Source organism: Cuculus canorus, chromosome 11, assembly GCF_017976375.1.
Source record: "Cuculus canorus isolate bCucCan1 chromosome 11, bCucCan1.pri, whole genome shotgun sequence".
Classification (NCBI taxonomy): Eukaryota; Metazoa; Chordata; class Aves; order Cuculiformes; family Cuculidae; genus Cuculus; species Cuculus canorus.
In genome coordinates this window covers 21,470,364-21,498,029 of record NC_071411.1, presented here as the reverse complement: position 1 = coordinate 21,498,029, position 27,666 = coordinate 21,470,364, and the positions used below count along the sequence as shown (strand labels likewise).

Genomic DNA, 27,666 nt, shown 5'->3' with positions numbered 1-27,666 from the left:
CATACACAAATCACAGGTTTTCTGGATTTATATTTCATGTCAGCACCTCTTCTAAAGTCTCTTAATCCAAACTGCAATTTCTTCTTCATGGAAAAAAAGTCTGATACCTTCACAATGTTTCCCATCATAAGACAAGCGGAAACCAGAAGAACAAGTGCAATGGTAGGAGCCAGGGGTATTCTCACACGTGTGCTGACACAGGCGTCCGGGGTAATTCCAGCACTCGTTTATATCTGCCAGCACAGAAAACAAATATACAATTGACTTAGAAACCAAAGCACCAAACAAGATGCAGGAGGATATTTTAAGATGTCAGAGATTGATCTGCAGCACATGGAATGCTGCAACCTCAGGTTTTACGCTGCCCAACTTTGTGCTCTAATTGGTGCACAGTAGCAAGAAAATACAACGTGCTGTATCACAGTCTAGTGAAATCTTCAGAAAGATAAATTCCTACTGCAGCAGAAGCATAACCCGTAGGGAAGTCCTCTGCAGATGTCTTTAATTGATAACCTACAGCTAAACCAAACCAAGGGCATCTGGTCCAAAATCATGGCACAGACTGGCAGAGCTCTAAACACACTGAATGACAACTGCTTTGGAGGTGATCCCATTCTCTTTTGGGGCACTGCATTGCAGAACTAATAACTGCGCACTACAATGGTGCTAAATACTGCCTTGATGTCCAAGGCTCAATCAATCAGTCGTTTCATCTCATCTCACGCCTTACATACCAATGCAGCTCCTGCTGAATGCGTCATACTGATATCCCAACTTGCAGTCACAGCGATAAGCCCCAGGAATATTATGACAAATCTGCCCTTCGCCGCAACGGTGTACACCAGTTTGACATTCATCCACATCTGCCGAACCAGAAAAAGCAACTAGGTTAAATACAGTTTGTTAAAAAGCAACATTTATGAAGCAAAAAAAAAATTAATAATAATTAAATAACAGGAACTAACTAAAAAAACTAAAAAAAGAAACTGTTAGGATTGTCCTCAGGACAGAAGAAAGAACATCAGCTTTTCCCACTGTGCTCTTCTTGGAGTCAGCTTTACAGATCTCTTATTCAAACTTTAGAAATGCAATATATTACCTTAAAGATGAAAACGGTAACTAACTGCAATGGTGCTTTCTGCGCATATTCTGCATTTCAATGTAAACACATCAAACCTTGACATTTAAACATCGTATTCTGATGTTCTGCCATTACATGAGTCACAGCAAGGCATCCAAAGCAAAACAAGAACTAGCCAGAAATCCTGCTCATCTCTTCAATCAAAGCAATTGCTATTCTCATCCCCAGATGCCCTTTCAATCTTCCTTCTGCTGTCTACCTTTTGCTCTTTCCCAGCACTGATCTTTTTTTCTTTTCTCAATCAACTCACATCTTGATACTCCTCACGGCCTCCCATCCAAAATCCAACACCAACAAACCGGTTGCTTCTCCACTCACGTGCTTCACTTCCAATCTCATTTTAAAAACCCGATGAAGATAAAGAGTTTTCAATACACAGATTTAGAAGACTTGCAACATAACTAAATAGCTCATCAGTACCCAACAAATCCCTGCTGCCATCTGTGACAAGAAGCATCAAGATTAAGTCTGATTAAGTCTCAGAAACTTGTATTTCTTCAAGTATTCTGAGTTCTTCCATTTCCCAGGACACCAGGGTCTGCTTCCTTCACATCTTCAACTACTTCTACAATCCAAATCCCTGTTAATGAAATATTAATTAAGATGGTAAGCTAAGGCTGGGTCTTCTCCATACTGCCCTATTTGAAGTCACAAATTTGAGTACTGTTTCATTTCAGAGGGTTCCTGGGCAGTTCTCCATCAAACAACAGCCTTAGAGAGTGCTCCGGAAAGCCGCCACTTGCTGAGAAAACAATAGGGAAGTGAGAGGAAGTGAGCAAGTTATTTATCTGAGAAACTTGGATGCAGAAAAATAGCATTGTTACCAATCCTGACAAGAAGTGCTAAAAATACTTTGTTCACTATTTCAACACAGATTCATAGAATCATGGAATAGTTTGGGTTGGAAGGGACCTCAAAGCCCATCCAGTTCTACCTCCTGCCATAGGCAGGGACACCTCCCACTGGATCTGTTTGCTCCAAACTCAATCCAGTCTGGCCTTGAACATCTCCAGGGATGGAGCATCCAGGAGTTCTCTGGGCAACCTGTGCCAGGGCCTCCCCACCTTTAAAGGAGAAAAAATTCTTCCCAAGATCTCATCTCAATCTCTCCCCTTTCAGTTTTCTTATTTACTAAATCAGAAAACGTGAACATTTTAGAGATGAATCCTTTTATAAGTCATGGATTCCTTTCATAAGTCATCAATTCGAAATTCAGGAATGTAATTTGCAAGCCATTAGTGGGTTTGCAAGCAAAGGCCATTGGCTCTACAGCCAGGACTTCCGAGCTGTTCAGCTGCTCACTGCTGACTCGTGACAACAAAGGCATCGATGGAGCCCTTGGCATGGGGGTAACCCTAAAATTCATTTCAAGGCCATCCCTCCTCAGGTTGTACAAACGTACCTAACCCAGTCAACCTTGCTGAAATAGGATCGATCAAAATTAGCTGAAGAACTGTGCCTACACAAGGGTTGCAGAGAGGATCCGGGGAACTACAGGCCTGTCAGTCTCACCTCAGTGCCAGGGAAAGTCATGGAACAGGTAATCTTGAGTGCTATCATGAAGCACACGCAAGAGAACCGGGTGATCAGGCCCAGTCAACATGGGTTTACAAAAGGCAGATCTTGCCAAACTAACCTGATCACCTTCTATGACAAAATCACTCAACTACTGGATGGGGGAAAGGCTGTGGATGTAGTCTTCTTGGACTTCAGTAAAGCCTTTGACACAGTTTCTCACAGCATTCTGCTTCAGAAACTGTCAGCCTCTGGCCTGGACAGGCGCACACTCTCCTGGGTTGAAAACTGGTTGGATGGCCGGGCCCAGAGAGTGGTGGTCAATGGAGTTAACTCCAGCTGGAGGCCAGTCACAAGTGGAGTTCCTCAGGGCTCAGTACTGGGTCCAGCTCTGTTCAATGTCTTTATCAATGACCTGGATGAAGGCATTGAGTGCACCCTCAGCAAGTTTGCAGATGACACTAAGCTGGGAGGAAGTGTCGACCTGCTGGAGGGTAGGGAGGCTCTGCAAAGGGATCTGAACAGGCTGGACTGCTGGGCCGAGACCAATGGGATGAGGTTTAACAAGACCAAATGCCGGGTCCTGCACTTGGGGCACAACAACCCTATGCAGCGCTACAGACTGGGGGAAGAATGGCTGGAGAGCTGCACAGAAGAGAAGGACCTGGGGGTGCTGGTTGACAGCCGACTGAACATGAGCCAGCAGTGTGCCCAGGTGGCCAAGAAGGCCAATGGCATCTTGGCTTGTATCAGAAATGGGGTCACCAGCAGGTCCAGGGAGGTTATTCTCCCTCTGTACTCGGCACTGGTGAGACCGCACCTCGAATACTGTGTTCAGTTCTGGGCCCCTCACCACAAGAAGGATGTTGAGGCTCTGGAGCGTGTCCAGAGAAGAGCAACAAAGCTGGTGAGGGGGCTGGAGAACAAGTCTTATGAGGAGCGGCTGAGAGAGCTGGGGTTGTTTAGCCTTGAGAAGAGGAGGCTGAGGGGAGACCTTATTACTCTCTACAACTACCTGAAAGGAGGTTGTGGAGAGGAGGGAGCTGGCCTCTTCTCCCAAGTGACAGGGGACAGGACTAGAGGGAATGGCCTGAAGCTCCGTCAGGGGAGGTTCAGGTTGGATATCAGAAAAAAATTCTTCACAGTAAGAGTCATTGGGTACTGGAACAGGCTGCCCAGGGAGGTGGTCGAGTCGCCTTCCCTGGAGGTGTTTAAGGAACGGGTGGATGAAGTACTTAAGGACATGGTTTAGGGAGTGTTAGGAACGGTTGGACTCGATGATCCAATGGGTCCTTTCCAACCTTGTGATTCTGTGATACACAGCAAGTGAGAGACAGGGCTTTTGGACCTTCCCTTCATAACAGCCAGAATACTTCCATCTGCTGTGTAACACAACAGCAAATGACACTGCACTACTTCGTCATGACTTTACAACACACAACGCCCTATGGCTGTATTAGGAAGCTTTCTCCCATTTCCTCAGTTCTACACAGAAACTGTCCCCATTTTCTGCTATTTCCAAATCTTCCCCCTATCTTCTCACTGGCCAAGCATGGTCTGCATAGTCCTGGGGGCAGAATCAATGACAGAAAGACAGTGCAGGGTGAAAAGCAAAAAAGGGAATGCAGAAATTTATGCCACTATTTCTACCACTACTCTACACTATAAGTTGCTACAAATTAATCGACAACTGCCAACACGGCTTCCATCCCATCGTAGTATTACAACAATGTGTTTTGTTTGGTTTTCATCCTTCCTCTTATTCAAAGGGAATGTAAGTAGATTAGGAGAAAATCACTAACCAAAATGCTGATTTGTCACTTCTTTTTTTTTTATCCTGCTGCCATTTTATGATTTCTTACCTGGTGTAACACAGAACATGGGGAAATAAAAAACACAGAGCCAGCCTTGCTTTGGTCATCAAGGACAAAGCCTTCAATTCCTCTGTGCCTGGCGTGTTCCCTTACAGAACAAATGCTCTTAAGAGCTGAAATCTGCTATTCCAAGTCTGTAACTCCATAAACACAATGGAACAAATACAAATCAGCACCAAGCTGCACACCAGCCATATGAATATTTTAACACAAAGTATTTATCCTAAACACACACACAATGGGATGTATGTGGGGAACAGCACTCCTAACACTACAAGGAACATCCACTAAGTACTCTCCTGAGTCCACAAACTTGGTGTTTCTCATTTTCTGCATCCCTTGGCTTCCAATCGTATCACTTACAGTCTGATACTGATAAAAAATACCAAAGGATCATGGTTTTGACTTGACAGCATGAGTTTAAAAAATCACTAATCGACATTCACTCCAGAACAGAAGCCACTAAGTCCCACACACAGTCAAATCCAGTGTTCCCAGAACTCCATACAGCAGCTGGGCATCACTGCAGCATTCTGTAGTGCAAAGAAATCTTTGATCTGCTTGGACAGAAATTGCACACAGCAAATTCCCATTCCTCAAATTCATGACTCTGGAGGTAACTCAAAACCTCTTCTTAGAACTGAAATGTACTTTCCCCTCCGAGAAGGCACCAGACCAGACACTGGAATCCGACCTTACCGATGCATCGGGTCCCCTCTTCGTTGGAGTGGTAACCTCTGCTGCATGTCAGCATGTTCCTCTGGCAGGTGTAAGAGCCAACGGTATTGATGCAGTTGAATCCTGGTTTACACGGCTCAGGGAGAGATGTGCATTCATTAATATCTGGTGAAGGAAATGAATTAGAATAGTGAGAAAAGCTATTTAACCTCTCTAGTCTCTTTTCTTTCACATCTCACCTTTATTCTAAGCTCATTCTATTCCTTCATGTCAACTTACTGTCCTACAAAGATAAGGCTGATGAAGCTCTGCTGTGGTAACACTTTCCAATTGAATATGCAAGTGTGCATATCTTTAAAAGAAAAGTAAGGTTTAAATTTAATTCACAGCAGGATTTAAGGAGGACTAGATATGGTCAATATGCACCCTTTGGACAGACTAAAAGGTGCAGAAGCAGGGCAGAGCCGCTGCACATCGCACTGACCACACTTACCAACACAGTTTCCCTCAGGGTCTTGTAAAAATCCATCCATGCAGCGCTGCTTTGACTCACAGTAGAACGATCCTTCTGTATTCTGACAAACGAAGTTTACTTTACAACTATGAATTCCTCTCTCGCATTCATCAATATCTGGTAATCAAATCAAAAGACCAAATTGTAACTAGTTAAGCTGTAACTTTCAATAGCCTTCATGACTAGTTTGTAGCTTCTTTTATCAGAAAGAAAACTAGGAAGCATCATTTAAACCCAACGCTCAAGAATGCCTTTGAGAAATCTGAGTTTTCGGTGTGTTTGATCTGCACATCCTCTTCAGCAGAGGCTGTGGAGTTTGTCAGGTCCAGCAGCAAATTAATAGAATCATGGAATGGTTTGGGTTGGAAGGGACCTCAGAGCCCATCCAGTTCCACCCCCTGCCGCTGGCAGGGACACCTCCCACTGGATCAGGGGCTCCAAGCCCCATCCAACCTGGCCTGGAACACCTCCATGGATGGGGCAGCCACCACTGCTCTGGGCAACCTGGGCCAGGGCCTCCCCACCCTCACGGGAAAACATTCCTCCCTAAGATCTCATCTCAATCTCCCCTCTGGCAGGTAAAAACCATTTCCCCTCATCCTGTCCCTGCCCTCCCTGATCCAGAGCCCCTCCCCAGCTTTCCTGGAGCCCCTCTCAGTACTGGAAGCTGCTCTAAGGTCTCTTTGGAGCCTTCTCTTCTCCAGGCTGAACAAACCCAACTCTCTCAGCCTGGCCTCTTACAGGAGGTGCCCCAGCCCTTGGATCATCTCCGTGGCCTCCTCTGGACTCACTCCAACAGATCCATGTCCTTCCTGTGCTGAGGACTCCAGAACATACAGACATATAAGGACTCCAGAAGAAAAAAACAAATGGAGAAAACTCCACAACTTAGGAGTCCCCACTCGCCAGGCAGACATGTGGAAAGCTGCTGACACTCTGCTTTCTATTCTAACCCCTCAGTTAAATGATAAGTTCACAAGGGAACATCACCAGTCCCCCAGAAGGTACTATGTTAATCAGTCTTCCTACCATATTTATTAACTCAGACAAATAAAAAATGTGGAATTTGGTATTTCATAAATATTTGTAAACTCAATAGTTATCTGTAAGCAATATTACACAGAGCAATTCTGGAATTTTAATCTTATAAGTCATTAATTCAAAGGCTACTTTAAACCAATTTGTAAATCTTAGAATCTGTTATAATCCAACTTTAAGATCAGAAAGCAATTTAGATAGGCAATAAATGTTAGAGATGCTATAGAACCAGATAACAGAAAAAGGCTTTCACAAACAGCCTCTCAAGTAAGCCAGGGCTTACTTATGACAGCTGTATCTAAAGGGAGACTTCTGATAATTTCCATTTTATAACCTTATGTTACATGTCAAGAGTAAAGTCTTTTCCTTAAGCATATCTTGTTCCAACCGTTACGAAACTCTTTGTGTAAAAAATTTAGGAGTAATTAACTCTGGCTTTTGCCCTAGAAGGCAGGGCACGTGTCTCCCGCCTGCTCCTGTGCTGCAGAGGGACTTCTGCTACGCCGTGACTGTGGATGTCAGCTTCTCAATTAAACCTCTCCATAGACCAAGAAGGAGGGGAGGGTGAAGAATTAACTTCTCAAACCCAGGAGGATTCAAAATGTAAATAATCACAGACGGACCTCCTAAACACAGGAAGGACTGGAGCGAGTCAGCCCCACGACCCATTCAGGCTATGCTCAACTGCAAATGGTGTCAACCCTTCAGAGAAAAGCAGAGCCAGGTTGAGGGGCATAATAGGAACCCCTCCATCAGTGAGATCTCTCTAACCCCTTAAAAACAGGATAAATCCTAATTCATCAGGTTTCATCCATTTTCCAAATTATTTATAGTTATGGCTGGAAACCGCTTCAAATAAACGGAGGTGCAGAAAGGGCCTGTGAAGCCAAACATTTCCATGATGCTCAGCCTCTTTTAGGTACAACCTCAATGTCACAGACCAGCCGTGAAACAACGCTTTGCAATCTCTTTCCTTTCCTGTTTGGTAACAGCAATTGCCCGAGCTGATAAACACTCGTCTTACCAACACATTCTCCATCCTTAAGTTCATAACCTGGCTGACAGCTCAGTTCCTGGAGACATTTGAATGATCCCATCGTGTTGACACAGTGCTCTCTCCGCTGGCAGGTGTGCGCATCTGTTACGCATTCATTAATGTCTACAAGAAATAGTGAAACAATTCATGGCATCATATTTATCAAGCGATCGGCCTCTTCCTGCTCTTTTGGAAGGAGACAAAAGCTCAGATGAAACCATTTCTTCCAAAAAAACAATCAGTATGGAGTTTGCTGCAGTATTGTGATGAAAGGTGTTTTATTCCTGGATCTTTTGCTAGCACAGAGTAACTCTAGAGACACAAACAATGGGGCGATTTCCTTCTCCTCCCGTCTCCCCAGATGTGCAGTGGATGGTGCAGGCATTGAGGAAAAGGGATGGACAGAACTGCTTAAACACAGGGTGGGCAGAGGATTGATAATCAGCTTCTGGTTTAGCAGATAAAAACTTCCCAGACAACTGAATGAGAGAGTGATTAATACTCATTGCTCGTTACCAAGTTTTCCTGGCTCAGGCTGTATCAGTCCTGCATCTTCTTGCCAGATAGACAGGAGCTACTGGTGTGGAACGGCACCAAGAGACGCGTACTGCAGGTGGGGTCCTGCAACTGCTTAGCTCCTACGGAATGCCTCACTGGAACTGGATCGACAAGAAAATATGGGAAGAGGAATCCTAAAGACTCAAAAATATGGAAGACTCCTAAAGGCTCGAAAGAGGAACTCTAAAGGCTCAAATATATGGAAAGAGGAATCCTAAAGGCTCGAAAATATGGAGGAGTAATCCTAAAGGCTCAAAAATACAGAAAGAGGAATCTAAAGGCTCAAATATATGGAAAGAGGACGCCTAAAGGCTCAAATATGTGGAAAGAGGAATCCTAAAGGCTTGAATATTTGGAAAGAGGAATCTTAAAGGCTCAAAAATATGGACAAAGGACTCCTAAAGACTCAATCAAGCTTACAAATTTGTATTTAAATCTTTAAAGGGATCTGATTTCAGCAGGCGGTGTTATAGAAACATTCTTTTAAAAAATTACTTAAATACCAGATTGTGAGATGTAGGAGTTGCTTTGCAATGGAATATGCCACACTGTTAAAATTGTGGAATACCTATGCCTACATTTTTATAGGCTTGGATGAAATAATCCCAAATTCGGGTTTTGTTTATCATAATAATGAAAGCTGAGAATAGTATGATGAGCAAATAAAAAACCAAGAAGGGTTAGGGACCAGGAAGAGAAACTTTCTTGTCATTCTCCACAAAATCTTGCACATTCACAGTTCTGCATAAAGCTAATAAGTATTTCTAGAGCTGACAAAACCCAAACATGACCATAGCTGTTACCAGTCCTCCAGCTGTAAGGTGGGGCAAGATTATATTTATAAAAAAAAGAAGGAATAAGAGGAAAAAAACATTCAGTAATACACTAAAATCAAGCCACACAGTTAATTTTTGAAAAATACACCACGGCTGTGTGTGTGGCAACAACATTCCTCAGTCTGTCAGTAAAAAACAGAATGAAATGTAATCAGGTAATATCTCCTTTTTCCCTGGAATTGTTATTGAAAACAGAAATACGGTCCCTGAGCATTCCTGTTGCCTCTAAGAAGCTGATGTTTTTGCTAAGGAATATTAACATTTACCTAGTGCTGGGTTTTGCAATCCCTACTCCAGCATTAAAAATTCATTTTATGCCTGTTTTATAAAAACGTGAAACGCAGACTTTTTTTTTTGCCAAGCCTCTGTAGATTCTCGTGATTTTTTTTTCCCTTTCAAATGACTTCAGTTCTGTTTGTTGTATGGAATTTGTCGTATGGAATACATCTGTTTAACATTGACCCGCTGTTATTTTGCAGCCACCCATCCCATGCTCACGCACAGTCCCTATAGTTCAGCAATAAAACAACCATTTACTTCTCACTCTGGCAGGAGGGAAAATCAGGATGGGAGCAGCAAAGAAAGCAGCAAAGTGGTCTCCGGTCAGTGTGTGTGTGTGGGTGGTGGTAATGACTTTGCCTGAAAGTCACCAGGAAAAGCAATCCCCATCAAAACTCTCCAAGCTGACCCTTATCTCTGGAGAACACGGAGCTTTCAAGCCTAAAGACATTTTAATAGCCAGTCACAAAGTTACACAAAGGTGGCGTGTGCAAGCTATTTAAACAGCTGGTGGCTCTTCATTGTGCCTGGTCGGCTTTCAGGAATTGTGGATATCTGCTCTTGAAATACACCTGGAATTATAATCTTCCATAGTTTGACTAAAGGGAAGTCAACAGATAAAAGGTTATCAGCTGTTTTGTTGCTGTGCAACCATTGCTCCTCCCATCCCTAAAATATGCAAAGAGTGACATCATTAAAACAACAAGAATTTGACAAACGGATTATCAAAGATTTCCTCCTGGTGTCTGAGATGGAGCAAGAAAAAGCAGTTAAGGTGGAAAAGGGCACCTGAAACGGATATGGCTGTAATGAGGCATTTGAAAACAAAACAAACCACAGTATGCTTGTGGCTTTCCCCTTGATTAGAAAAGTAGGGAAAATGTTAAATAGAGCAACTGTTCTCCAGGCACCTTACAGGGAGCAGAGCTGCACACGAGCAGGGAGAACGCAGGGTACGGCCATCCAAAAAGAAAGAGAAAGTTTCAAGTGTTCCAAACTGTTTTACAAAGATACCTGTAAAAACCTAACTTGCTTTGGAGAAATGCAGAGGTTGGTTATTTAAGGAGGGCAAAGAGGGTCTTTTAGCTTTGCAAATGAGAGTTGGGTCTTTCATTTGCAATGAGAGTTGGGTCTTTCATTTCATTGAGAGTTGGGTTGAGCAACCCAGTCCAGTGGGAGGTGTCCCTGCCCATGGCAGGGGTTGGGACTGGATGGGCTTTGAGATCCCTTCCAATCCCAAACGATTCTATGATTTGTTTCATTGGCACTGCCTGAGGTTTATCTTATTTCAGTCACAATAAAACTCTGCTATAATGTCATGGGGTGGAGAATAGGAGATGAAGAAAATGAAGGGAAGGAAGCACTTATCATCTTCTACAACACTTTCTGCCAAAGCTGTTGAAAAGTATGCATTAATTTCATTTCAAAACGCTTCCGGGAGATGCAGAGCATACGCCAGGCATATTCCTACTGCATAGTCCAGGAAAACCATGAGGGATTAAATAGTAAGATTTTTAGAAGCAGAAAGCAACGTGAGACAGTTTCTTTAGCCATTCACTTAGCAGACCGGACTTTCAGAAGTGTGGGACAGGCAGCAGGCTCGGTCAAGCCAGGCAACACAACACACACCTGCAGCCAACTACAGACACCACCCTCCACCTCAAAATCAGGTATTTTGTCTGGAAATGAATCGTTTTTCCAGTGTGTTCCCTGAGCTGTTTAATTTAAACTAATTTCATTAGCCTTCCATGCTTACCAGTATCTATGATTTCTAAATAAATAATAATTAAAAAGAAAATATAGCAGATTTTGACAATTAAAGGAAAATTCAGAAGACAGTATATCACCTTTCTGCTCTAAACCACAAAAGTGTTGTAAACATGCCCTCGTGCCATATGATGCTCATTAATAAGAGGAGATCACAGAGCTTTGAAAGACAGGAATGAAACCAAAGCTGTGATGGTCAGAAAAATAACGTTACAAGCACAGGGAGAAGGACAAGGTGGAGGAAGGTGAATATGTCCACCCATGACATCATAGTCACAGGCACTGCTTCCTTCATTAATGACTAGAGGTCCCCAGGTGCTCCATTTTTCCAGGTTTTACCACCCAGCCCTGCTGCAGCTCAGGTGCCTCCTAGACCAGCCTCCAGAAAAGTTTATTTTGAAACCAAATTGAAACCATTTCATAAGCTCAAACCTTGGCTTTTTGAGCAAATTAAATCCTCATAAATGCAGTTGTAAAAACAGATTGGTTCTCTATATGAACTTAAACAGCAGAGATGATACAGCAGAAATATGATGCATCTTTGACTTTTATATGAAGAAATTTGTGCCAGAATCAACAAAGGACTAATCTGAATTTTAAATTCCATCACGTTGGAAGGGATCTTTCCCACTGCTGAGACTTCTGCAGATTTCTTGAGCTCTATTTAGGAAGTTTTGCTGTTTCTTGATGTCTGGGGATCTGGCAGTATTGATACTATCCAGAGAGATCAACTGCTATGCTTTCTTATTCCAGTTCAATAGTCACCAGCACTGCTGTGGTCATCACACCTCTGAACTTTTATGACTTTCAAGCAAAGTTACGTGTATCCTGAGAATGTATTGCTAGGGAAAAAGCCAAATAGCATACAACTCATGATGTTAAGTGGCTGAGCAAATGGTGCACATGTGTTTTTTACTGACTCATATTGAAATGTCATATGCAAAGATGGCCAGAGAGCCTTTTAGCATGAATGGTTCGAATGCATTGCAGAGCATGGAGAATTATGAGGCTGTGGTGAATGGCTTATACCTATCATCTTACCAACACATTTTCTACGCCTGTTGAGTATAAAGCCCTCTGCACAGACCACTCTGTGGTTGACACAGTAGAATGATCCCAATATGTTCACACATAATTGTCCTCTGGAACAAGCGTGAGCGCCTGTGAGGCACTCATCCAAATCTACATCAACATGTTGCAACCAAAAGGGAAAAACAGAACTCTATTAGAACAGTTTCTGAAATGAAACAACACTTCTTTCACGCTGGAGATCGCTAAATGAAGCGTGTTGGAGCTACCACATCAGCACCGCATTATAATATATACAGTGTCACACTAAAAATAGGGCTGGAATAAACCGTCATGGTCCGTGCTTGCACCCTCTGCACTTTTGTCATTCCAGAAAGAGTTGCACAGGTGCAACACACACTCTGCAGGAAACCTGTCCCAGTGCACCATCCCCCCTACCATCAAACTCCCACTTTAATATAGATTTTAATGTCCCTTCCTGTAATTTAAATTAACTAATTCCACTGGTTTTGTATTTTCAGCTTCTGAAACGATTGCCTTGGAATGCCCATTTTGATTATGATATTAATTAATCAAATTAGCTTCCACTATGCTTGAGTAAGCAATGCACAGTGAATATTTTATCTGTGATATTAAATTCCCATTTTCTTCACAGACTATCCGGAATTTCATGGAAATGATTTGTTATTCAATATGATCTGAGATTAAAAGGGATGTGGATCACTTGTGAGCAATTCTGAGCATCAGAAGCTTCTACCTGTATCTCACTGTTATTGCTCCATGCTTACAGATTTATAATTAAGGTACGTCACAGGGCATTGCTTCTGATCCTCAAACCTTTCCTGGCCAAACACATCCTTTGTCACTACCCAAACATGTCCATTTAAAATTTATATAACATGAACGATCATGGTGTAGTGTTGGAATTCACTGTTCATCATCACACAGGCCTGAACTTCAGGGTCAAGTGAAGCACAGGGAGCTGCAGCAGCTCACAATGGGATATTCTTCATAGCAAGGAAGCCTCATTGAATTCAAATTTTTGAGGCAAGCAGAAATAAAACCAAATAAAACAAGTGACACGGCAGAGCTGTAGCTCTGAGAGAGTTCCTCAGATCAGCAAACATGCCCACATCCTGCTAACTGCTCCCCTTCTCAAGAAGAAAAGCTGCATGTCCATAGCTGAGCAGACAGACCCTTGGGAGAACAGTAGTGGGAAAGGAAAACAAGAGGGCTGGAAAAAAGCCTGGAATGTTAGAGGAAAACAGCACAAATCCAGGCTTACTTTCACTTGGAGTCCCTAGGTAACAGGCACACTGGATAGACGTGCTTCGGGGGTTATCTGTGAAGCAGGTCTGGTACTCCTTCCAACAAATGGTCTCTGTGCTGCCACTTGCAATTCACAACAATGAAAATAAGGAACTCCTAGAGAAACACCCGGGGCTCTGAAATCAATGTGATCTATAGAAAAAAGTTCTAGCCACGTCTCTGTAGTGAATCCGAACCACTTACCTTCACAAGAAATCCCATCGGCCATGAGCGTATATCCAGACAAACAAGAGCACTCAACTTCTCCTTCCACAACACTGCAGATGTGCTTGCAGGGGCCATTATCTATACAAAGCAAATTAGAAAAATACAGTAGCAATCACAACACAGATCAGTTGAAGTTATGAACCCCCATGTCCTCCAAATATCTGTTCACGCAGCCCTGATCACTACTTACAAGCCCACAACCACAGAAACACTGAGTGCCACTCCTCATGTATTGTTCACAGCTGCGCTGCTTACCTTAAACTAAAGAGCAGGTGCTTAATGACCTTGAAATCAGAGTACAGCCTCAAATTACTTCCCCAGGTTTCCCCTGACAATTCCTCAGCCTCATGCCAGACATAACAAATTAAGGATGTGCGTTGGTGAAAGCAGATTGGTGACAGGATGTGTGGAATTTTACTCCAGCTCTCTAAACATTCCTCACTCATCTGCAGTTCACACCTCCGACATACCTTTACACTTATCCAGCTCTTCTTGTGAGGACACAACAAGAAGAGGCTGAGAAGGAGAAGCTGCTGGAGGGATAGTGGCTTCTGCTTCCAGCCTTGTCACCTGTCCTCTGTCAGGATCTGCAAGGCAAGGGAGACAGAGAAACATCAGGGATATCACCCTGGCACTCCATGGCAAGGGTTCCGGTCCCATGCATCCCACTCCACCATGGTTTGTAGGAAGAAACACTTTGGTGACCTGGACAACTGTCTATGGATGAAGGTGAACAGTTTTGGAAGCTGCCATCTGTTTGAGATGAACAACTGTCCAACAGCACGCACACACAGAGCGCTGCGTGCTAATGGAGAGGTGCACAGCATCACGGACACAGACCAGGGAGCTGGGCTGAAATAACTTCTGTAGAGTAAAATATTGCAGCACCTAAAGAATTGAACAGAAAGTGTTAATTTTATCTTTTAAAACACTGCTATTTTGTAAACATGGTGGCTGTCTTTCACTCGGCTTATGAAGAAAAAATAGCCAAGCTCAAAACAAGTTTTTCAACTTATTCTGTACTTCCTACTTCAACAGAGATGAAAAGCAGACGCTCACCTTTACAAGCACAGGAAACTCTGGAATGACAGCCAAGTGGAAAACATGACAGCTGCTGTCATTAAGAGTCTCAACAATCATCAGTGTTCAAGGTATCAGAATAGCTGACCAAAAAAAATACCTCTGTTACGTCAATAAAAGTAAACCAGTCTATTAGTATTATCAAAACAGAAACCTAAATCCATGAGGCTAAATTCTTCCTTAAGCGGATGTGTCCTGTTCCATTGATTTGAGTGTCACCTGGAGCAAAGCGTGAACCACCAAATAGTGACAGCAGGAAATGACCAAGTGTGATTGCAAAACACTTTTGGGATAGGGAAGAGCAATTTCATTTTAAAGAGAAATTGAAATCCCAGGCATACAATGGGCTGTGACACAGAGGTAAATAACAGGAGGTACCTGCGTGTGGCGTGTTCTTAATGATTTCCCCAGAAAGAGAGCGGAGAAGCGAGAAGAAGCTTTTGAAATTTCATCAGTGAGTGCTTTCTGCTTGCCTGACAGAGCCACGGCAAGAACATCACTGCTTCCAAGCCTCAGGAAAAAGCGTGACAAGGTTTAAAGGCCAGAAGTGAAATACAACAACATTCACAGTCCAGCAAAGAGCAGGGAATATACTGGGACAGATACAGCTACAAAAGCACTGTATCTACCAACGGAGCCCAAATTACCAACAGCAACGAGAGTTAAAACCATCTCGTGCGTGTCTCCATGCACAGACCACATGACAGAGATGTGCACTTGCACAAAGGGAAAACAAGAAGGAAAAGGCCACCATGCCGAGCTGCCAGGTAGAGCACACACAGTGTGCCCAGTGCAGGGAGTGAGGTGTCATCTCCCTCGCTCAGCCTTTCATTTTAACAAAGAGAGGCCTTACAGGGACCTTCCAGTACCTGAAGGGGCTACAAGAAAGCTGGGGAGGGTCTGTTTACACAGGTATGTAGTGATAGGACAATGGGTAATGGGTATAAACCGGAGAGGGGCACATTTAGACTGGACATAAGGAAGAATTTCGTCACTATGAGAGTGGTGAGGCCCTGGCACAGAGAAGCTGTGGCTGCCCCATCCCTGGAGGTGTTCAAGGCCAGGTTGGATGGGCCTTAGGCAGCCTGAGCCAGTGGGAGGTGTCCAGGGGGGGTTAGAACTCAGATGATCTTTAAGGTCCCTTCCAACCCAAACTATTCTATGATTCTATGACTCCAGAACAACAGTAGCAACCCCTGCTCACCTCACTCTTCCTACGTGTCTCAGATGTCTCACCTGCAATCCCCTACACTTGTCCCCATCCCCTACCTCAGCTGAGTTCTGTGAATCCCTCCTCGTCTCTTGGCACACTGCAGTCTCGCAGCCCTGCCAACAGCACAGACTACCCAGATACAAGATGTATTATCGCACATTTGCGCTTCAGTGGAGTTAATAATGGGAAAGGCAAAGCAAAGCAATGCAAAACAAAACCACACACACTCCAGGTGAGAGACGAAGCCAAATTTTGCAGAGCTAAAATAAGAACCGTTTTCTTTCCCTCTTTCGGCTTAGTCTCCTTCCCTGGAATTTTAATATAAACACCAGGATAGCTGCCACAGAAATGCTGTCAAACACATTATTGATGTAATCGCTGTAATATCATGTTGAGAAGAATGACACAATGAATGCTCATTGTTTGGCTTGGGCAGAAAGCATTTGAGGCCCAAGGAATTTTGTCATTGGCGGGCAACACTTATTTTGCTTGTGAAATAACTCAAAGCACTTGTAACTAATATAAGGTTTCAGCTTTTCCGTTTATCTGATTTGAAATCTTGCTGTTGGAGAACTCCAGACATCAAACCAATTACAACACAACAGACTTTCTTTTCAAGACTCCCACCACACTTTTTAGGTTTTGTATCACTGAAAGATGTTAATGATTTTAGATAAAAATCAAAGTTCAGGATGCAGCACTGTCTGTCTGAACTCAGGAAACTTTATCTAAAGGAAACTAACTGTGAAATACAAAATTACTCTAAGAAGCAAAGGCATTTCCTTTAACAATCTACAAATCTTCTTCAAAAAAGTGAAAACAGTCAATTTGACCATATAAACATCAGCCTGACCTTGTGCCACCAATACACAAAAATGAGGCATAATTGAGTTTCCTAAATAGTTGTTGTTCTTTATATTATTTGTCCCATTATTTATATGATATTGTCCCATTTCTTTATGTTATATGTCCCATTTCCACATAAAATATCCAGGCATCAATACCCAGAAAAAAAAACTTATGGAAACTACAGAGAAACTAAAGAAAAACTTGCACAGGTGGCGCAAAGGCACCATCATTCATGGTGTTCCCTGCCCCTTTTCTCACCTGGAGAACAGCTGGTTCCGTCATCTTGCAAAGTGAATTCTGGAAAACACGAACACTTGTAGGACCCCACCGTGTTTATACACAAATGCTGACAGAGTTCCCCACCATAGAGAAGGCATTCATCCAGGTCATCTCCAGGAAGGTTATTTGACAGTTCAGCTTCATTACTGATGGACAAAGCTTCGTTGTGATCTTCTGTTTCTGAAACTACAACAGAACAAAACTTGCTGGTTCTTTAACAGGTATTTGGGCATTAGGGCTGTGCAGCATGGAGTGTTTGCTCACACAGACTCCAGATAAATCTACCCCAAACAGTTACTCCAAGGACAAGAGAGAATGAACCCACAGAATCGTAGAATTGTTTGGTTGGAAAGGACCTTTGAGATCATCCAGTCCAACTGTACTTGTTCAGTACTAAACCATATCCCTGAGCATCTCATCTACCTGTCTTTTAAATCCTTCCAGGGGTGGGGACTCCACCACTGCACTGTGCAGCTTTTCCAGTGACTGGGAATCCTTTTGTGAAGAAATTTTTCCTGATATCTAATCTGAACCTGCCCTGGCACAACTTGAGGCCATTTCCTCTCATCCTATCACCTATCACTTTGGAGAAGAGACCGGCACCCACCTCGCTACAACCTCCTTTCAGGCAGTCGTAAACAGTGATAAGGTCTCCCCTCAGCCTCCTTCTCACCAGGATAAACAATCAGCCTCCTTCTCACCAGGATAAACAATCCCAATTCCCTCAGCTGCTCCTCATGAGACTTGTCTCCAGACCCATCCTGAAGACAAGACCATCATGCTGAAGGCCTGCTTCCTCCTGCTCTAAGGCTGGAGGGTTGGACGTTTTTACAGAAGCCACTGACAAAAAAAGACTACCCTAGGACATCACAAACTCAACTTTTACACTGCCTGCAAACATCAATGCTACTGTTATGTGAACTAAGACATCATGTTGAAGGCCCATCTGAAGAACCACATCGAATTTCTAATTTCAGGAGAAAAACTTATCCAGTTGGCCTGGAAATTCTTTGCACCACCACCGATTGGCTACGTCTGTAGCTAGCATTACATACATTCTGAGGCCCACTTAACAGTGACATGGCCATCCTACCTTCTGCATTTAAACACTGGCAAAAGCACTGCCATTTCAATTCCAAGTCTGCCAAGACTTTCTGTGCAACTAAAATTGATTGTTCAGCAAGATTCTCAAGTCAGCTTCTTAAACACATATACGCAAAACTCCTTGCTCTGCGAGGTCTCAGCTAGGTCAAAATAAACTCTTGTATTTGTTGGTGAGTGTAAATACACATTTAGTTTACAGGAAGAGAATGGATAAAAACTGAACCCCAGCATAAGGAGGAAGTTATCTTTCAACTCAAGCATGACAGGTGGCTGCAGAGCAATGCTGGAAGGAGCATGAGCTTGGGCTGGGGGAGGAAGCAATGCTGTCCAAGCTCCAGGTTTGTCATGTTCTGCCAGGCCTCTTTGGCTGCAGCGATTTGACTTAGCTCTTCAGCCTCGCTATGTTAGAATAGAATCATAGAATCATAAAGGTTGGAAAAGACCTCTAAGATCATCTACTCCAACCGTCAGCCCAACCCCACCATGCCTGCTAAACCATGTCCCAACATGCAATGGCTACACTTTTCTTGAACACCTCCAGGGATGAAGACTCCACCACTCCCCTATTCCAATGCTTCACTGATCTTTCATTAAAGAAATGTTTCCTAATATACAACCTAAACCTCCCCTGGAGCAATTTGAGGCCATTTCCTCTCATCCTATCACTTGTTACTTGGGAGATGAAACCAACACCCACCTCGCTACAACCTCTTTTCAGGGAGTTGTGGAGAGCAACAAGGTCTCCCCTCAGCCTCCTCTTATCAAGGCTAAACAAACCCAGCTCCTCAGCTGCTTCTCACAATACTTGTTCTCCAGACCCTACACCAGCTTTGTTGTCCTCCTCTGGACATGTTTCAAGCAACTCAATGTCTTCCCTTTCCTGAGGGGCCCAATACTGAACACAGTATTCAAGTATTCATGTTCATATATTGGAAGACTGAAAACAAACTTGTAATGTTCTGGGGCTTCTCCAGAGCTATGAGAAGGCTGCTGTGATGTTCAGCAGTACAGCAGGAAGTCTATTCCCAGGACATTTCACTGGTATCATAACCATGAGACTGCTTTGGAAAAAACTCATTATTTGCTTTCTGCAGAACCTTTCAGGGTTGCTTCTGCTAAAATACAATGACCAGCTTCAACTCTGCTTCTTACCAAGGGCTAGAGGCAGATCTCTGCACTATGTGGCTCGAGGGAAAACCAAACAAACCCCAAACTACAACAGCAGGTGTGTGTTAAGGACTGGGAACACCTTTTTCAAAGACCAAGGGAGTCTACATCTGGTCTGAGAGGGAAGGCAACAGTGCTCCTGGAGCATAACTCCTTCCAGCACCTTCCCGTATGGCTGTGTGAGACAAACATCTTCAATCATAAATGGACATTTACCCTTCTCAGGTGTCACTGTTGGCAGAGGTTCAGGATGCCTTTTTATTTCTGGATGGATGAAGTGGTTCCCCCCTTCGCAGCAGGACAGCATCACGTGACTGCAGGGGTAGCCCAGGTTGATGTTGGACTCGCAGGTTTTCCCCTCACTCCTTAAGCGCAGGCCCAGGTTACAGCAATCACAGCATTGCTGCAAAAGGAGGAGACCATCAGCAACAAGGATGTAACACAGTCCACCTCAGGGATAAGCCCACACACACTCCTGGAACCCATCCACACTTGGTTTGCCAGCGCAAAATCTGGAAAAGCACTTAGGGTTCAGACAGTTACAAACATCAAAGCTTTACTTGTGCCTGTTGCCATCCTGCACAAACGGGTCAGCTGCAAAAAGCAAACACAGAGTCTCACTGTGACAGCAATTTCAGCAGCTTTGCAGGCAAGGAAGCAGTGGTGCTGCACATCTTCTCTTTGTAGCTCTCGCACACAGCCACTGTTTTGTGTATAGCGTGTTACAAACAAAATAATACAGATCTATAGACCTTGACATTAGAGCTCAGAAAGGGTTCATTGTTTGAAGCAACATGAAAGGAATTGTAAATACCTTGCATGGACACGAGGATCAGCAACAGCAGCTGATCTCTGTCACTATGTCAGTAAAGACTCTGCACCACTGCCCCACAAACCTACTGCAACCTTTAAATACCTGATGGTCCTGGTGAGCATCCCTCCCCGCCTCTCCCCCCAAGACAGTTGCAAGAGAAAGGCCAGGGTACGTTTTATGAGGTGGTGGTATTCCTTTTCTTTCCTGAGTGCATCTAAGCAGCAGCTTCACTGACAGGGTGATGCCATGGGGCACCCCTGAATCATAGAATTGTCTGGGCTGGAAGGGACCCCAAAGCCCATCCAGTTCCACCCCTGCCACAGGCAGGGACACCTCCCACAGGATCAGGGGCTCCAAGCCCCATCCAACCTGGCCTGGAACCCCTCCAGGGATGGGGAAGCCATAACTTATGGGCAACCTGGGCCAGGGCCTCCCCATCCTCACTGCAAAACATTTCTCCATAAGATCTCATCTCAATCTCCCCTCTTTCAGCTGAAAACCCTTCCCACTCATCCTATCCCTGCACCCCTTAATCAAGAGCCCCTCTCCAGCTTTCCTGTGTTATTCTAACGGACTCCAGACCCAAGTAAACAGTAGTTCTGAAAAATGACAAATTGGCATAACTAATTAAACTCTAAACTCTGCAGTAGACATCCATGTATTCTGCTTTTCCAGTGAACCCTTATCTGCACGAATCGCTGATGTATAAGAACAGACAGAACTAATCAGTTTCCTGCTGAGATGACGGAAGCTGCACTTAAACTTAGATATAGCTCTGTAAATTATGATCAGAGTGAAATGAATTCTGAAATGCACCCTTCTGGTCAAACCAAGACAAGTGAGCAAGCAAGATGCTGAATCTTCAAACTGGTTTAAATTGGTTTGGCTCCACTGATTCTCACAAAGCAAATCTCATTTATCTAAGCTGAGGCTATGGCTCATGATTTGTGATTTGAACCATTCGTTAATGATATGCCTTTATTTATGAACAAAAGCTTCCATCATCATCCAAAATGCCTGTTCCTTTAGTCCATCACTTTGTTTATCTGAGAAACTAGGCTGCAGTCCAACCCTGTAGCCAAGTAAAATGTTCAGTAATTGTTTTCGCATTATATCTTCGATTAAGCTTTGCCTTATCAGTTTCTAAATTCTTCTGCACCATGGATATAAAAACTCAAATAGCCTTTTCAGCAACTTCCAAAGTGAGGAAGCAAAAGCAATACAGCAAGTTAAATCTTAAAACTCAAAATGGAATAGTTCAAAACAACTTTACTGTAAAGTTTTAAAAGGGGCTACATCATCAGGCAACTGAAACCTAAATGTACATGGCGTAATTTCCCTGCCACCTTCCACCAACTTTATTATGGAGCACAGAAAATTACAATGTACGAAGATATTCCTGCTAAATGCAGGAAATGAGGACATCTCATATTTGGAGCAAAACCTATAGAAGCATCAGAGCAACTTACCTTATACGATGACCCTCCACAGGGATCGCTTTCTTCTGGCCCGCAGACATCTCCTTCCTTTGCAGCGATCATGCCTGCCAGGCAGCTGTTCTCCTTCACAGTGGAGACGCAACACTGCTTCTGAGCGATTCTGCAAAGCAGCATGGGGGTCAAGCCTTCACTGACACCGAGAAGACATCAGAAAGGGATGCAGAATAACCCAGACCTACTGGACTCACAATACGTTCCACAGATTTGGTCTCTCTTTGACATGTGTGTCAATGCTATATAATACAGATGCACCACTGACCTTTGCAGGATATATTTAATTCCTAGTAAAAAAGCTGTACTGATAAATGCTCAAGAATTTTTGTGTTTAGGTCACTGTCTCGCAGAGTCTGTCACCAATATCCCTTACAGCTCATCTGTATTTGTGCAGCAGTCCCTCTTGCTCATGTTTCACTTTGGGAAAACAGAGAGAAACCTTCTTCCCTGGAAAGTGGGGAGAGGGAAAGGCACCTGCACACACTCACTTCTTCACCAGCCAAAGGACCTGAGCTCCAGACAGGATTCAAGAAAATCATCACATGAAAAAAAGCCTATCAACTCTCCTTTACGGCCCTGAGGATTGTGGTGCAGAATCTAAGCTGTCCTCTAACTTCAGCTATTAAAGAGAAGGTTGAGTTGGAAACTCGCCCAGTTCCAACACCCCTACCATGAATCAGGTTGCTCCAAGCCCCATCTAACATGGCCTTGAACCCCTCCAGGGATGGGGCAGCCACCACTGCTCTGGGCAACCTGGGCCAGGGCCTCCCCACCCTCACAGCAAAACATTTCTTCCCAAGATCTCATCTCAATCTCCTCTCTTTTGGCTGGAAACCGTTTCTCCCTGTCCAGTCCCTGCACTCCCTGATGAGCAGTTATGGTTCGCTACGTATGAAGTACTTTGGGAACATACATTTCCTATACACACCTCTTCAAATCAAACCTTCTACCGAGATTCACTGAAGGTTGAAATGAAACCAATCCGAAATCTAAACGGCAAATTCCTAAATGAAATTTAATAGATGTTCACTGAAACAATAAAATGTTCTTCTGTACTATTTTAAGCTCTGTAGTGGATTTCCCCATGCTCCTCCAAAGAGGTATGTGTTTCGTTCATCTACAAAAGGGCAGGCAAAGCCACACAGTCCCCTTGGCTTTGCCCCAGCCCTATCCCTCTCAATCCCAGCACCACGCTGGAGGAATGCAAGGCTCATCCTGGGGAGGGCTCTCGTGGTGGGGAAGGGTGAGGACTGGGGCTGCAGGCCACAAGAATCCTCCTGAGGGAGTTCGGTTGAGTAGATGAGCTGTATACTGGGCATACGTGACACACATGAAGATGTTAAAACATGGGCTTTGTTTTAGTCAGTTTTCTAATCCAGAATTAATTGCTGACCGGAGAAAACCAAATTTTTTTAGAACAATGAATGATTATCACCCAAATATACTCAAGTACCAGTAATTTAGAATCATGGAATCATAAAATGCTTTGGGCTAGAAGGGACCTATACAGGTCATGGAGTCCAACCCCCCTGCAGGAGCAGGGACATCTTTAACTATTTATAACTTAAGGAAGACATCCAAACTTTCATTGAAATAAAAAATAAAAATAAAAACTTTCACTAAAATAAAAATAAATCCAACTAACTGAACATTATTATCGTTGGTAGAATTTTCAAAATGCTACTAGCAGCATTTTGATGTGTGCAAAGCATTTACTGTATTAAAATACTGAAATCTCTATAGATTCACATTCTTCTGAAATGTGACATTTAGCCACGAGAAATTCCTCTCATGCTCGACATACATAGAAGGAACAGCATTGCCCAAGCACTGGAGTATCAAGGGCCATGTTTGATTTTAGTACTTCTTGAACTATCAACACAGTGCAGTCCCAGCTACTCTATAACCAGAAAATGAACTGGGAACAAACGGTGTTAACTACATTCTGTTGTTTCTTCTTCACCAACCTGCTCTTCACAGACCAGATAAACGTTGGTTCAAAGAAGAATCAGAACATTTCTGCTTTAGGGAAAGAGTGGATGAGTTAAGATCGGTGAAATGACGTCCACCTATTAAACTGAAACGAGCCTCTAACTGGGACACAGTGTCAGCACAAAGCGGGATTCACGCTTGTACAGCTGACGTAAATGCCACCCATATAAATACTGCTCTGTTGTGATAAAGCAGGTATCAATTATGAGATAATAATGAGATAATTAATGACTACTATACCAAATCAGATGAGATTTCATCTAGCCTAACATCCTACTGCTGATACAGCCAGCGGCACAAGCTCTGGGAGTATTTTTACATCTGGGTACAAACTGTCTGCCCAAGGATTTCCTTTAACTCGCTTTACTGTGAGCTCATCAACCTCGGTACGACACATCACCTCTTTTAGGCAGTCCCAGCTTCCATCCTACACAGAGACAGGCCAAGCTGGTACATGAATGTCCAGAGCTATCAAGATACATCAACAAGTAGCTTTGACATTTAAGTTGAAAACGCCAAAATCTGGAAACAACAGACACCTCAATCCACAGCCTCCACAGACACCAGGTAGGCTTCGCTCATTTGCCTCAGCTGAGAAAAATCGATCCTCCAGTGCAGTGATGGGCATTTGTAAAACCCAAGGATGCGTTGCAAACCATCCTGGCAGAACAGCAACTGATTTTTAACAATGAGTATCTATGTTCTGCTTTGTAAAAGTTTTTGATACTGAGTCAAGTCAGTGGCAGAGTCTTGGGAGCTTTATTTGCAGGCATCTGGCACAAAAAGCAGTGCCCTTGAGGTCTGGATATGTGCACGGGGACCAGCTCTGCGCACTGACTCATCTCCCAATGGGAGATGGTTTCAAGGTTCTGAGGCTACAGATTGGAATACCTATTTGCATTAAATGTTTTCTTTACACAGAATATTTACAGGTGGTTTTAAATCTTTAAAACTGGACACAACTGAAATTTTGGAAGTAAAACAACTGAACTCCTGATCTTGTGTTCTTTTGAATCCCAACAGATTCACAGGGACTGAAAAATTTAGGATGTGGCTTTTTCATCTGAACCCAGCCTCAGATGTGCAGGTGCAACCATTCAATGTTTTGGATTTGCACCTACTTAGGCCAAGGCTGGAGCTTTTTAATCTGTTTTTACTTCCCAGACACATGGTACGTGTCAACTATGTCACACCAGATCTGACTGGGGGAGGATTTTAATCTCCCAGTAATTTCAGAAAGGTACAATGATACTAACTTTGATAAAACTGCTTATGCCAAACTTTTTTAAATGTTGGGATCACTTCTAGAGGAATCCATCTGGCTTATGTTGCACTGTGTGAGTCTCAGATAACTTTGCCAGCATCCCTCCCTATGGTCTGGTGCAGTCTAGGGGGAGGAGAGAGAGATGGGACCAATTGCAGCTCGCATAATATCGTGTCTGTTCTGTCCCTTCTTCATCTCTTGTTATGTGGTTTGAATCTGGCATCGTCCCTCTGAGCAGATGCTACCAGTTCCAGCAGCATAATCAAGGCACACGGTTCCTGCTCCAGCTGAACAGAGACATCAGAACCAGCAGCCATTCATAATGAACAATAAACATATCATTTAATGATATGGACAATCACTGCATTTAGAACTTGCCAAATGGAAGACAAACTCTGCCCTTCTATTTACCTACAATCCCACAGATGCGCATAAAATGGGGAAACAAAAATTTGTGCTCTGCTGATGTGAAAGAGGGAAAAAAACCTTCAAAGGCTTTTGTTTAAGTTAGATTTTGGGAAAAGAGAGGGGGAAATCCTTCTTTCTGATTGGCCATGACACATTGCCAGTCCATCAGTAATTTATACAATGAATGAAACAGTTCCCAGTCTCTTCCCACAGATTGTACAATCATTTAATTTCTCCTAAAGGGCTGTTCTATATGAATCTAAAGCGCTTGCGTTTGCCTTACGTACCTGCAAATATCACCATCCATTCCACTTACAGGGATTTCTGTGCACTCCCCGTTGTCTATAGCCCACTGTTGTCCAGCTCCACAGCAGCTCTCAATCAATTCCTTTGTGGAACCTGTACAAAACACACACACAGAATTTTTTGTATGGAATATATTTGGTTTAGCTGTGTTTTCTTAATTGAGAAGAGTCTTAAATTAGCAATTGTTCAGCTTTTTCTCCTTTGTTTCTTCTTTTTCTTTCCACATTTCACTTGCTTATATGCAAAAAAAGAAAAAGGCAACTGATAATCAACATAAGCAATCACTCGGTAATGTCATCCAGCGAGGACCAGCAGAAGCAAATTAGAGTTTTAAATGCCATACAAGACATAACTGGTTTGAAGACAACTCCACCTTTGACATCTCTGAAGAAAAAACTCCTGCGATATCATGCTTGGCCAATTAATGTAAATTGATTTAATAAGTCCTTATGTTGTTGTTGCAGCGTCTTCAGTACCAGTAGCTGGGCTAGCATAAAGGTGGCCAAGTAAAGTTCACAACACATGAAGCAGAGTGTGTACGCAAGCTCGGCACATGGCACACACGAGCCCCAGTGGTTCTTTTATACCAGACCGTGAATATGAAGCTTCACTGATGAGTAACAAGAAGCTGAACACATTCCTCGTCATGATCCCTTAGAGGACTCAGCATTGAGCAAACCTTCTTTTACAGAATCACAAGGTTGGAAAGGACCCATTGGATCATCGAGTCCAACCATTCCTAACACTCCCTAAACCATGCCCCTCAGCACTTCATCCACCCGTTCCTTAAACACCTCCAGGGAAGGCGACTCGACCACCTCCCTGGGCAGCTGTTCCAGTACCCAATGACTCTTACTGTGAAGAATTTTTTTCTGATATCCAACCTGAACCTCCCCTTCAGGCCATTCCCTCTTGTCCTGTCCTCTGTCACCTGGGAGAAGAGCCCAGCTCCCTCCTCTCCACAACCTCCTTTCAGGTAGTTGTAGAGAGCAATAAGGTCTCCCCTCAGCCTCCTCTTCTCCAGGCTAAACAACCCCAGCTCTCTCAGCCGCTCCTCGTAACCCTTGTTCTCCAGCCCCTCACCAGCTTCGTTGCTCTTCTCTGGACACACTCCAGAGCCTCAACATCCTTCTTGTGGTGAGGGTTTGACTTATGTAGCATTAAGAAAAGCTTTCCTTAAGACTGACTAAGAAATCCCACTCCTCAGAATTACTTGGAGTACATATACTCAGAGAGCCAAACATGATGGCTCAGCTGGCTTAAACTCATGCTAGGTTCAAGAGACATAACTGTGACCCTGCTAATGAGCTTATGTAGAACACTGGAACTAAGATGTAGTAAAGGAGATGGACATTTAGAATGCTGCACTAGTTTTTACTGTTTTCCTTGTGGATCTCTGCTCAAGATGTAAATTTTCAGGCTCCAGAGAAATACAACTGTTGTGGTTTGAGTTAGAGGAGGATCAGTTTCTGACTTCAGCTCAGTCTCGTCTACATAGCTTTATTTTCTGAAAGTTCACTGCATATTTTTCAGACAGTTCCTCTGCAGCAATGATCCCATGGGGCACTGGGATGCAGAAAGGCCAGAGCTTACACTTATTTCTATGGAAACCAAGGCCATCCTGGAGCTAGGAAAAAACAGCCACACCTGCAGGCAGCAGTGGACAGGAGAGGTGACCCCAACCTGACCAATAGAGGATTCCACCCCATGTACATCACACTTGGTATAAAACTGAGAAATCACGAGGGCCAAGCCCTCTTCTTCAGTGGCTGACGTCCAAAGCTGTCTTCAATGCTAAGAAATATTGGCACTTGCAGAAATAACAGAAACCTTCTCAGCAGAAGACTATCCTTTATATGTCTTACAGCTAATTTAGGAGACAACACTACACATGGG

General features: G+C 43.5%; 1 protein-coding gene across 6 annotated transcripts in view; it reads right to left on the bottom strand.

Annotated features, from left to right (window-relative positions):
- Positions 1 to 27,666, bottom strand: part of FBLN2 (fibulin 2) — a 121,316-nt gene that overhangs the window by 9,391 nt on the left and 84,259 nt on the right. For all 6 annotated transcript variants that reach the window (XM_054076736.1, XM_054076740.1, XM_054076737.1 and 3 more), the window contains exons 3-13: positions 25,752 to 25,863; positions 21,777 to 21,906; positions 19,710 to 19,896; positions 17,202 to 17,408; positions 14,272 to 14,388; positions 13,778 to 13,879; positions 7,785 to 7,919; positions 5,702 to 5,839; positions 5,230 to 5,373; positions 735 to 863; positions 108 to 233 (exon numbers count right to left, since the gene is read on the bottom strand). In XM_054076736.1, the coding sequence (XP_053932711.1) occupies positions 108 to 233; positions 735 to 863; positions 5,230 to 5,373; positions 5,702 to 5,839; positions 7,785 to 7,919; positions 13,778 to 13,879; positions 14,272 to 14,388; positions 17,202 to 17,408; positions 19,710 to 19,896; positions 21,777 to 21,906; positions 25,752 to 25,863 (1,527 nt within the window). The remainder of the gene's footprint in view (positions 1 to 107; positions 234 to 734; positions 864 to 5,229; positions 5,374 to 5,701; positions 5,840 to 7,784; positions 7,920 to 13,777; positions 13,880 to 14,271; positions 14,389 to 17,201; positions 17,409 to 19,709; positions 19,897 to 21,776; positions 21,907 to 25,751; positions 25,864 to 27,666) is intronic.